This window comes from Plasmodium brasilianum, chromosome 13 (assembly GCF_023973825.1).
Source record: "Plasmodium brasilianum strain Bolivian I chromosome 13, whole genome shotgun sequence".
Classification (NCBI taxonomy): Eukaryota; Apicomplexa; class Aconoidasida; order Haemosporida; family Plasmodiidae; genus Plasmodium; species Plasmodium brasilianum.
The window spans coordinates 1,837,947-1,851,246 of record NC_090126.1 but is presented as its reverse complement, the minus strand read 5'-3'; the positions used below and the strand labels follow the sequence as shown (position 1 = coordinate 1,851,246).

The window sequence follows — 13,300 nt, the reverse complement described above, 5'->3', positions numbered from 1 at the left end:
TAACCCTAAAACTGAAACTGAAACAAAAAGTGTATAGCGGAGAACACATTAAAAAAAAAAAAAAAAAAAAAAAGATTGTGAAATAAATGGGAAAAGGCAGCAATTGAAAGAACAAAAAAAAAAAAAAATGCTACTTGCGTTTTCTATACGAGTACGTACGCGTTGAGCTATGCACCTGTAGACGTACACACATGCGCATATGTAAATATATATATATACTTATATGCACACATTCAAGGTATGTATATATACATATTAGCAAATGTTTGGTGAACACGTAGGAGAGTACACTAACTTAAAACAAAGAAAAATATGTTTAACCCCTTTAATTAAATTTTCGATCTTTCCAAAACATTCTTATTATACGCATTCTCTCTCATGAATTGTGAAGGATGACTACCATTAAAACAAAAAAAAAAAAAGTAAAATTATAAGAGCCAATTTATGCCTATAAATTTACCAGTGACACTAATAGTACCCATGTATTTATATGTACAATATATTTAAACATATATGTACAAATAAACTTTAACAGTTGTTCATCTTTTTTTTTTTTTTTTTTTTTATTCTATATAAAATGCAACATTAATGCATTCTAGTGCGCACATCAATCAGTGCCATTCTATATTCTTTCTCTTATGTTATATTTTCTTTACCCTTTTAATCTTACATAACTGTTTGTATTCGTAAGTAAAAAATAAAAAAATATAAAGTTATTACCACCGGAAACGAGCCCTTCATATATGGAGAAATAAAAAAAAAGAAAAAAAAAAAAGAAATAATATAAACTTCTATAATGATCAGATGCAGTACTTCTAAGTGTTAATTCGTAAAATTCTTGAAGTCCAGGGTTCGTTATATATACATATACATATATATATATATATATATACATATTAAATATCCATACAGGTATATATATATGTACACATTTACGTATATATGTATATTTATGACCTTTTACAATCATGCTTATGATATTTTGCTTTAAGTGTGATATAACAAGTTATGTATGATGCTAAGATATATGTGTGACATCACAAATTATTTTTTATATTATAAATTATTTGTAATATCACAATTTATCTGTGATATTGTTCTTTATCAAATTAAAAATCTCGTATTGGCTTTAATTAATATGTTAGAAATGTTCCAATTTTTACGGTGTTCGTTATCATATGTGTATTTTTTTTTTTCATTTTACGTGTGTATTACATTATTTATATCATTTTTATATCATTTTTATTTCATTTTTATTTCGCTTTTAATTCGCTTTTATTTCGCTTTTATTTCTCTTTTAATTCGCTTTTATTTCGCTTTTATTTGTTCGTAATTTGCTTTATTTTATTTTATTCTATTTCTTCCGATTACCTTATTTGAGACTCGAATTGTAAATAAAAAAAAAAAAAAAATTGTACGTTTCACATTTTCACGTATCCTAGAAATTCAGCATTTCTTTATTTTTTTAAAATTTATTATTAATTTTACATTTTCTTAACACTAGGAAGTTTTATGTATTTTGTGTGATGGTATAACTTTTTTTTTTTTCTGAGATATTTATTTTACAGATAAAAAAAAAAAGAAAAGATATAGTTCTTTTTATTTGAGCCCATTACATATGATCGTATTAACATCTTCTAACATCTTCAGTTCATCTTTTTTTTCAGAACAGCATATGAATGACAATGCGAGCGGATATTTTCCGTAAACGTTTTACGTATATATATGTATATGTTATGTAAATGTATATGTATATATATATATATATGTATATGTATATATATATATATATGTATATGTATATATATATATATGTATATGTGACACTATAATGAAGAGGATATACGAATAACTTCTATTTATAAGATTATTTTACCAAAAAAAAGCTAATCCTACAATATTGCACAAGAAAAAAGAAAAACAAAATTAATCATTATTTAACGGCTGAATGGACGAAGTATAAAAAAAATAAAATAAGTTTCATATTAAAACATGAGTTTTTAATAAAATAGTTCAAATATGAATAAGGCGCACTTTATGCCAACTGATGATATATTTTATGCTTTAAAATTCTTATACGTATAATTTTAAAGAAATAGTTAATATGGTTGTAATACTTGGATAGACATAGAAATAAAAAAAAAAAAAAAAAAAAAAATATAAAAAGATGTACATAATACCAACTGGCATAGCCATACACGCTAGTGAACATACAAATTTTGAAGAATTGAAAAATTGTAAGTGCTTAAAGTTTTTCATCTTTAAAAATGTAAACACATATAAAATGCGTTGAATGTATTTGCAATGTACAGAGCGAAAGGGAAATATAAAAAAGATAAGAAAAAAAAAATAACGTAAAAAACGTAGAACATTCAAATGAAAAAACTAATAAACGCCTTTTTACCTTATTACACGCACAACAACATCTTGACTGCTAACCTGAGTTTTAAAAAAAAAGTGGCTTTTCTTTATTTTTATTTAGATCGATATATTTATTCTCCTTTATTTCAAACTCTTCTCAAAGGTAAAAATGTGGAAGAAAAAAATAAAATAAAAAAATATATTACAAAAAGGTTAGCTAATCATTTTGGATTTGCATTTCATATGGATGTAGATAGAACCAATATGTGCAATGGTAGTAGTATAAATAAAAGTACTGTGAAAGAAATTCCTTCAAACAACAATGGTGGATATGTAGATAAAAAACCGTTAACTGATAATGAAGAGATAAATGCAATATGGCCTGAAAGGATTTCTTACGTAACTCCCTTGAAAGTAAAAAAAAAAATAATGGATGAAAAATTTAATGTTATTTATATTGGACATATGAGCATTTTAATTCAGTTAAAAAATTTTAATATATTAATAGATCCAGTATTGTCAAACCGAATAGGATTATATAACGTGTTAGGTATTAAAAGAACAATAAAAGCTGGCATATCTTTTGAGTATTTACCGAATATTGATTTTATTTTATTAAGTAATAATAGATTTGATACAATGGATATAAGTACGTTAAAAAAAATTATATTAAGAGATAGCAGTATAGTAATTGGCGGTATGAACATAAGGAGATATTTGACAAAAAGAAATTTTCCTGTTGTTTATCCTTTAAATTGGTTTAATAAATTAACTTTTGAAAATATATCTTTTTATTATTTACCTACTTTAACCAATAGTCATAGATATTTTTGTTTGGATAAAAATGTATACCTGCCAGGATCTTTTTTAATTCATGATACTTTGTCAAATGCTTCTATTTTTTATAGTGGTCATTCGGCTTATTCTTGTCATTTTTTGCAAATTAAAAATTATGTTAATATTATTTTAAAAAATGGTAATATCGATTTAGCTATTTTACCTATTGGTATATATAAACCGCGTTCATTATACGATCATTTTCACATGTCTCCTGAACAAGCAGTGCTGGTAAGTTGCCCCCCCATATGAAACTTCCCGTTCATCAATACAATGCATTATACACAAATCCACACGCATCTATTTATATCCATATATATATAAATATATATGTATATATATATACGTATGTACGTACATATGTACATATTTGGGGGTATATATATAAGTGCATATATAGCGAACTGTAAGTCTTTGCTGTGCATACGTCTGATACACCACTCAGGATGTATTTCTGAATTCCTGTTCAAAATAATATCCCTGTTTTTTGTTTTTTTTTCCTTTTTAGAGTCATTTTGATTTGAATAGTAAAATGTCTTTGGGCATAGGAATGGACGTGTTTTGTTTAGGTGGGGAGAAATACAGAGAAGCTACAACAGAACTTGTAAACATTTTAGATATTTATGAAAACGAAAAAAAAAAAAAAATTAATTTTGTTACATTACAACCAGGACACAATATTACATTCTGATTGGAAATTGTTCGTTTGAATTAAAAAAAAAAAAAATGCATGCACATATTTCATGTAATGTATATACATGTGTAAGCATAAACGGCAAATACTTATCGGAAAAAAAGACTAATCAAAAGTGCTGATATTAAGACGACAATCATAAATGTACTGCAGTGATATGGATAATTTCTCATTATTAATACACGTGTGGCCATATATATATACATATATTTATGTAGATACATATGTATGTATGCGTATATATGTACTTCCACGCAGGTGTGCACGTGCATAAGTTCATTCATATGCAGTGGCCAAAGCCTTGAAGCATAATTTTTTCCTCTTGTTGTATTCCTTTTCCTTTCCAATTATATCAGTGTTCATTTTTTCTAAATTTTCTTTTATCTTCTGAAAAAAGGATAAATAAATTTTGTTATAATATGTAAATATGTCAGACAACTTTTGTAGCAACATTTGTTATCACCATATATAAGCATGTGAGGGTACCTTGACAAGCCCTTGACTCTTGTTTAATATTTCGCTTGTACAGAAAATAAATTTCCCCTCCTCGTATACCTTTTTTACGTCATTTTTATTTACGCTAATCTTTTTCATACTCTCAATTAAAACCTGAATTAAGAAGTAACACGTATTTGGATATACATGCATTTATGTGTACATGTATATGTGAGTACATATGTATATATGCATATGGGGAAGTTAATTTATTTTCGCATCTTTTAAAAGTGTAGAAGCACGTGTATTTTATAAGGAAACAATGTTTCCCTTGTTTTACATATTGTTACATTCATTTCCTTGGTTAACATAGATATTTCTTTTTCAGTACTGAACATTATGCTTTTCTTTTTTTTCTCGTATTTCTTATGTAATTCATCTCGTCTAATCTTCTGCTTCTATATGTAAAGAAAAAATATATATATATATACATAAATATATGTACGTACACATACATATGTTATCACCTTTTAGCTCTTTAACATTTCCTGTCAACCATAAAAGAGCCATTTTAGCAGCGTTATATACATGTATTTTATAAAGAGATGTGTTCATGTAAATAATAAAATGAGGAAGGAGGCACATGTCTGTGAAATCCTCATTTATTTAATCGTTTTCTTCCATTTTGTTAACCCCTTTTAATTTGAGAAGTATATACCTCTATCAATGATTTTATATGGTTATCTATTTCGTTAAGAGCATCACAAAAATTCTTCTTTAGATTCATTTTAAATTTTTCCTTCTTTTCTTTATGGCAAGAAATTATTTTTTCTATGATTATTTCAGTGTCACTATCTCTTTCTATGATATTGTGGCCTTTTATTCTAACCTAATACATTATAAAATGAAATATCGTTTGCAAAAGTATTTATGAATAAGTTTATGAAGATAGTTATATTGATGTTCATAGAGATGATTATACGTGTGTGCATATATATGGTGTTTTCTTACTAGACCAAATGAATAGTAACAATGCTGATTTTTAAGAAACAATAGACTATTATTTTCTGTTTTTTCCTGCTTTCCTAACTATACCTGTGGTGTGCTTATGTCTAACTTGTAATTCATCAGGAAATGCTCATTCTCCGGCTGTTTTTTAAAATCGCCATTATCTTCATAACCCTTTACATAATTTTTTTGCTCTGACAATTTGTTATATTTTAACTTACACTCTTTTTCCAGGTTTTTCTTTTTCTTCTCAACTAAGTTAAAATTTTTATCAAATATGCAAAACACGAATGAGCATTTGTTTAAATTTTCGTTTTTCTAGTTTATATATTGTTCATGAGAGGATATGCTCACATAGGACTATATAGATAGTTATAATTCCTTTTTGTTACTATTAAATATATGTACGAAATTATATATGTATTTACTTGTGTACATATACTCACGCTGTTGCGCCAAAGTGCAATCTCTACTTTTTTCTGTTTCTCTTTTGTCCGAACCTTTACATTTTAAAGTTTCTATTCTTTTTCTTGTGTTATTTCTTAGCAATTTTTCGCTAAAAAAATTAATTGATATGCCATTATTTTTGTCAAATTTCGAAAAGCTATCAGTGTTATTTTGTGCATGTAACGAAAGGTCGCAGCGCTAGTTTTCACTTACGGTATTCATTTAACGTTGATTTTATATTAACAAATATACGAATGCTGGAATTTACGCACACACATATACATGAGTACTTATTTTTTAGTAATATTTTACTTTTTACCTTATGTCTTTATCTTTAAACGATGAGTTCGAAGTTAAAGGAGAATCTTGTAGTCGTTCCACTATATTATCCTCCTTAAATGAGCGCAAAAAAAAAAAAAAAATGAAAGAAACGAAATAAAACTTATTTCTGTTATATGCTTCTTATTTAGTTTATAATTCTCCATTTTATAACATTTTAGTATTACGCTGAAGTAGCTTAATCTGACTTTATCTTCCTTCTTTTTATATTGCTTATTATGTGCATTCGTTTGGATATCGCACTTTTGTCTTTTTTGTTCTTCTTTTTCTAATTTTAGACTTAATCTTTTTTTTTTTCAAATGAAAATAAAAAAGGGTAAAATTGCATTTTTTTTTTTTTTTTTTTTTGTGTGTACATATAATATTTGCTGTTCCTTTATTAGCTTCTTCTTACGTGTCTAAAAGTGAATTCATGATATTCTTTATTTCTTTTGAGCTTTTCTTTACTTCTATTGACAAAGTAAACTTATTAATTGTCTCATGATCAATTGAGTTTTTTACATCCTCTCCCCTAGACAGCATAGTTACAAAAAAAATATATGTATATAATAACATTTCAAAAATGATAAAGTAGAATAAGAAATATTATATTACCACAGGCAAAAAATATTCGTCTGTTCAACTATTGCTTTGCATTCCAAGGTAAAAATATCTTTATTCTTGAAATATGCTGATGTTATGTGGTAGTATGGAACTTCTATCTTACATTTTTCATCTTCTTCTACATTGTCCTAATTTAGTAAGAAGTGAAAATAGGTGTAAACATATATATACATATATATATATATATATATGTACATGTATATATCATGACTTATTTTTTTCCTCATTTTGACTCTACGTAATATAAAAACATAGAGGACTTTCCCAAATAGCACAATGTACATTCCTTCTTCACGTATTTTTTATTGCCACTTATTATGAATGACCCTGACATGTGAGATATTTAAAAATAAAAAAAAGAAAAAAACATGGTAAAATGGAACAAAATGGAGCAGAATATGGTTTACAATTTATCCAAAAACAACTTCGTGAACGTGCAAAAAAAAAAAAAAAAAAAAAGTATAAACATGTAAGTCAGAAAAAGCAAAAATTAAATATCTTAACCATTTTCAATGATGCACTTTCCGTCCAAAAAATTTTCTTCCTTCAGCCAATTTATGCATTCTTCATCAAACTTTAATATTTTAAAATTTTTTAATTTCTCTAATGTTTCTATATTCACGTGAAAACGTTTTATATTGAATGTGCTTAAATCAACTCTTCTGAAGGCCCTCCATAAAAATTCGGTGTAAGATATTTTCAGCTCTAGGTCATTTTCAATTTTTATATTTTCAAATAGCTGCTTCGTCAGGTTTAATCTATGATAATTTTCCAGTTACAAGTATAAAAAAAAAAGTTTCAAATGAGGATTAATAAAAGTAATAATATTTTGCATATACATATGACGCACACGCGAGCAGCTAGAGTTATATTGTTCGTTTAAACATTTTTTGACTCTTTTATACTTTTCATTTTTTTATCATAATTTGCAAATATTAACGTAAAATCATCATATGTCTTATAATATGTAATATAATATTACAGTTGATTTGTAAAAGCAGTTTCAATTTTCCTCCTTGAGGTTGAGTTGTTGAAATTTAAAAAGGAACTAATTACTGAACATAGATGCCTCCTTAAACAATTAAAACTGAAGGAGTATGTTAAATTGTCATTTTCATAATTTGTATGACAAACTAGTTTACTGAACAGAAATTCACAAAAATTTATTGATATGTCTAGGTCGACATCAATACTTTTTCTATCTTCGATCGTATTTTCTAATATAACTTCAGAAAGAAGGAAAAGAGAATACGACATACGTGAGTGTGTACATAAATATATATACGTGTATGTCTACGTATGTGAACATGAGTATTTACGTGTATATGTACGCCTCTGCAGATTGAATACTAGTATTTATTTAAATTTTAAAGCAATTAATTGAGCTCATAAAAAAAAAAAAAAAGAAGAAATAACAAATTAACACATAAAACAAATAGCCTATGTATGAATTACTAATTTTGTCAACCACTTCCCACACCACAGATGATAAAAAACAATCATTATATTTTTCAAAAAAATAATCCAATATTTCTATCAAGGCATTTAAATGTTGGCTGTTTATATTTCCTAAAGGAATGAAAGAAGATAAAAAAATTTAACTCTGCTTCCATTTTGTATATGCTCAAGTTAGCATTATTAATGTGAAAGTAAAAAAAAAAAAAAAAAAAAGTAAGTTCTACTTTACCTCCATTGTCGCATAACTTTTTTAATTTTCTTGTTTTTAATAAAATGGTATCTATGTTTAGTTCGTTTATATCATACACTTTGGAGCTCATTATTTAAGGAAATAATAAATGCTAATATTATAGTTTTAAATATTGTGAATTAACATTACATTTCGGGGTAATATAGCCCTTTAACTATGTTTTCTTTTTTAAAAAACTAATAATTTTAAAATGTATATAATTCATACAAGAATTTGTAGAAGTAAATTTTTATATTTCTTTGTCTTACGTAATATTTTGTTTGGCCACTAAATGTTGAAACAGTTATACATATACGTATACATATATATATATATATATATATATACACATGTATCAGAATTGTGCATGTGTAAAAAAAAAAAAAAGTTAACCGAATGACCACAAAAATTGAATGTAGATAATTGCTGAACGTTGTAGGTACACTTTCGTAAGTCTTTTTTTTTTTTTTTTTTTTATATATATTTATATATATATATAACTGTATGTATGTGTACATAATAATTAAATTTAAAAAGTAGCAGAAATGTTACACATGATAAATATATTATATGTAAACATTATATAATTAAAAATTTGGTTTATTTATTACTTACAAATATGACAAAATGTGACAAACATCTTTTAAAATTATTTCCTTATAATGTGGGAACAAGGTACGAATAACCCAAATGAAAACTACGTATATTATTATTAAAATTAAAGGAATAAAACAAAAAAAAACATTTTTTCATTATTTTCTTTTTTTTTTTTTACCGTTTTTTTTAGTTTAATATATTTGATATAGGAAGATATGTGCAAAGTATCCCCTTGTCAACGTTTTCACACTAAAGTTATTTTCCAAATATTTACCAATAATTTAAAAAAAATTCGCTATTAACATTTTACCTTCGTATAAAATTTTTTTCCTTTTTTTTCAGTTCCATAAAAAAATTAATTTTATTAATATAGCAACCACAAAAATTAGGCTTAAATTATGTATAAGTTGAATATTAAAAAATGCTTCATATTTCCCCTTTTTCTTTTTTTGAGTTCTTAAAAATATGATGTCGTCAATGTGTTATTAAAATTTGCTCTTTCGTAAAACATTTTTATGAGTATATTTAATATGAACTAGACCAAAAAAAAAAAAAAAAAGATATTTTTGCAAAACGCGTAAAATATATGTGTAATAAATACTCATATAATATATATATAACTTTTATTTAACAAGGGATATATAAAAAAAAAAATGCAATATTTAAAAAAAAAACACATCCAACTTATATTTTTAGTTTCAAATGTAAAGCGTTCTCAGTTTACTAAGCATAAAATAAATTATGAAATATAAACATGCATGCTTAATCTGATGTTATAAAATATTGCAAAAGGTTAAGTATACGCCCGAAAAGGTACGCGGGAGAAAGATTTAATTAAATTTTATTTTGCTACGCTGTTCCCCAACTATTTTTATATGTTATACTATTTTTTTTTTTATTATATATATATTTTTTTTATTTTTTTTCCTTTGATTTACGTGTACTTAAATAAATATTTATTTTAAAATAAATAGATAAATAAGCAAAATAAAAGCGTAACGAAATAACAATATAAATTGGAAAAAAATAAAACTTATATTAAGGTGCAAATCAATACGTTCTTATATGTACGCAGCTTGGGCAAATATTTTACGGTGAGAAAACTATATACGGCCTCCTTGTTTGCTTTGGAAGCTTTGTACATTGTATATATATTTTTTTTTTTATTTTCCTTAGCTATATTTACCACGTCCAAAGATAATACATCTTCCATGTTCTCTATCATTAAACATATGTACATAGAACCAGATATATTTTTATTAAACATACTTAAGGAATGTATTACACTTCTTTAACATGATTATTATGTGTGCAACATATAATGTCTTCCCCTTTAACATAACACCTATTTAACACGTAATTTCAAGTTAATTAAGTGCGCATTTTTCACAAAAGGGTGAATTAATCCTTTTTCGCCATTTCGCCATTTCGCCATTTCGCCATTTCGCCATTTCGCCATTTCGCCATTTCACCATTTGGTTATTTCATTTCGTTTCGTTTCTTTTTTTTTAATTTACATGCTCGTATGCATCATTTTGCGTACACATCTTACCTCTACTTATCTTCACTGCAAGTACACACACGCTAGCTATATTTAAATCTGTCCCTTCACCTTCCACCTCTGTTTTTCAAAAATGCATGAATACCGAGACCATACAGGACGTTTCTCGCTGATTAACAAAAATGCGAATAATTACGAAACTCTAATTGAAGAAGAAATGAACAATGTGTATGAGCGCGTAAAAAAATTAGATCCGAACCAAGAAGAATTCTTACAAGCATTTCATGAAGTACTGTATTCTTTAAAACCTTTGTTTTTGGAAGAACCGAAATATTTGCCTATAATTGAAATGTTATCAGAACCAGAACGAGTTGTACAATTTCGAGTATGCTGGTTAGATGATAGAGGGATTCAAAGAAAAAATCGCTGTTTTAGGGTTCAATATAACAGTGTGTTAGGTCCTTATAAAGGAGGGTTACGATTTCATTCGTCAGTAAATTTATCCATAGTAAAGTTTTTAGGTTTTGAGCAAATTTTTAAGAATTCGTTAACAGGATTATCAATGGGTGGAGGAAAGGGAGGGTCTGATTTTGATCCTAAGGGAAAATCAGACAACGAAATTTTGAAATTCTGTCAAAGTTTTATGAATGAATTATATAGACATATAGGGAATTGTACAGATGTACCTGCTGGAGATATTGGTGTAGGAGGAAGAGAAATTGGTTATTTATTTGGTCAGTATAAGAAAATTGTAAATAATTTTAACGGAACCTTAAGTGGAAAAAATGTGAAATGGGGAGGATCTATTTTAAGAACAGAAGCAACAGGCTATGGTTTAATTTATTTTGTTTTAGAAGTATTAAAGTCTTTGAATATTTCAGTAGACAAACAAGTAGCTACTGTTAGTGGTAGTGGAAATGTCGCTCTATATTGTGTTCAAAAATTATTACAGTTAAATGCTAAAGTTGTAACATTAAGTGACAGTGATGGTTATATATATGAACCTAATGGTTTTACAATTAATGATTTGAACTTCCTTATACAATTAAAAGAAGTTAAAAAAGGAAGAATTAAAGAATACTTAAATCATTCTTCTACTGCTAAATATTTTTCTAATGAGAAACCATGGGGTGTCCCATGCACCTTGGCTCTTCCATGTGCAACTCAAAATGAAATAGACTTAGAAGATGCAAAAAAATTACATAAAAATGGGTGTATTTTGGTGGCTGAAGGCGCAAATATGCCATCGACTGTTCAGGCAATTAACTATTTTAAGTCAAATCAAATTATTTTTTGTCCTGCAAAAGCTGCGAATGCTGGGGGGGTAGCAATTAGTGGTCTTGAAATGAGTCAGAATTTTCAATTAACACAGTGGACAAGAGAAATAGTTGACGAGAAATTAAAAGGAATTATGAAAAACATATTTATGACATGTTCAGAAAATGCTTTAAAATACACAAAAAATAAATATGATTTACAAGCAGGGGCTAATATAGCTGGTTTTTTAAAAGTTGCTGAATCTTACATTGAACAAGGTTGCTTTTAGAAAAAATTATTACTAGCACATGAGGGGGCGTCTTCCTCAGCAAATGAGCAAAGTTATTTCATTTATTCATTTTATATATATGTATGTGTTTACGAATGTATATAGTTATTTATTAGTTTATCTGTTTTATTTATTATATTTTTATCTCCATTTTATTATTTTTTATTATTTATTTTATTATTCTTTTTATTTATTTATTTTATTATTTTATTTTTTTTTTTTGTGTGTATAGTGCATGCCTTGTGTAATGCCCTTTTTCTTAATAGGTTTAAAAAACTTCATTGAAAATGGGACATTATATATATAACACATATATACACATACGCAACCATGATACGCAAACCGCAAGCGATGATTTGTTTCGTTAATTACGATGTTAATTGTCATATATTTAGTAAATTTATTATGTACGAAACGTTCGCATGCCCCGTTTTTTATTTAGCTTTGAAATCCTTGAATGTAACTCCTTATATATTCATGCTTTGTAATGCGTTATACTACCGTTTACTTTTATTCATTTAAAAATATATATTTAAGAACTGATGAAAACTTTACATATTATAAGAAAGAGCTTCAGTAGTATTCGCTCATAATTCAACTGTCAGAATTAACATCTCTTTAAATAAGACATAAGAATATATAAACTTAAAACATTTATTATCTTTAAGCAAGGATCTCCATAATTTTCACTAAAGTGATGATATATTTTTAATTTTTTAATAAAATTATTGCGTCTCGTGACCACACAACTAAAAGGAATTATACTGCAACTATCAGCTAGGCAGCGGAAAAATACTTATATGTACGCGTATAAATACATAGTACATATTTATTTAGTTATGCTTTTAAAACTTAAGGATTTTTTTCTTCTTTTTTTTCCGAATTAATTCGGGCGTGATTATGTTTATATATGTAACGCAAAAAAAGGAATTTATACAATTAAAATGTCGATATGGAAAAAATTTGAAATATTTATTATAAATCCGGAGAGAAACGACAAAGGGGACCAAACAAGCACACGTTGTACATTCGTTTGTATTTGGACAGAAATTACGCAAAAATATGCACATATATATATATATATATATACATTCACACGGCTAAATTAGCGTTAAGACAAAAAAAAGTAATAATAATCGGAAACAAAAAAAAAAAGAATAAATTAAAACACGGTAACTTATTCGTAAATAACAAGAGGAAGAAATTAAAAAAAATTATTTAAAATGATTTCAAAAAAATAAATAA

The 13,300-nt window shown here is 26.3% G+C and overlaps 3 protein-coding genes across 3 annotated transcripts; 2 read left to right on the top strand and 1 right to left on the bottom strand.

Moving 5' to 3' along the window:
• Positions 1–2,167: 2,167 nt before the first annotated feature.
• On the top strand, positions 2,168–3,889 carry MKS88_005054 (N-acyl-phosphatidylethanolamine-hydrolyzing phospholipase D; the record flags this gene model as incomplete). Its single annotated transcript, XM_067218281.1, has 3 exons — positions 2,168–2,237; positions 2,525–3,429; positions 3,707–3,889. 3 exons carry the CDS (start codon positions 2,168–2,170, stop codon positions 3,887–3,889), a joined length of 1,158 nt encoding a protein of 385 aa, XP_067071430.1.
• Positions 3,890–4,168: 279 nt separating this feature from the next.
• MKS88_005053 (uncharacterized protein) lies at positions 4,169–8,502 on the bottom strand (the record flags this gene model as incomplete). Its single annotated transcript, XM_067218280.1, has 15 exons — positions 4,169–4,279; positions 4,379–4,501; positions 4,678–4,785; positions 5,046–5,216; positions 5,423–5,589; positions 5,782–5,939; positions 6,102–6,175; positions 6,289–6,400; positions 6,516–6,632; positions 6,716–6,852; positions 6,963–7,051; positions 7,229–7,482; positions 7,707–7,950; positions 8,180–8,293; positions 8,412–8,502. 15 exons carry the CDS (start codon positions 8,500–8,502, stop codon positions 4,169–4,171), a joined length of 2,070 nt encoding a protein of 689 aa, XP_067071429.1.
• Positions 8,503–10,642: 2,140 nt separating this feature from the next.
• MKS88_005052 (NADP-specific glutamate dehydrogenase) lies at positions 10,643–12,055 on the top strand (the record flags this gene model as incomplete). Its single annotated transcript, XM_067218279.1, has 1 exon — positions 10,643–12,055. One exon carries the CDS (start codon positions 10,643–10,645, stop codon positions 12,053–12,055), a length of 1,413 nt encoding a protein of 470 aa, XP_067071428.1.
• Positions 12,056–13,300: the final 1,245 nt, after the last annotated feature.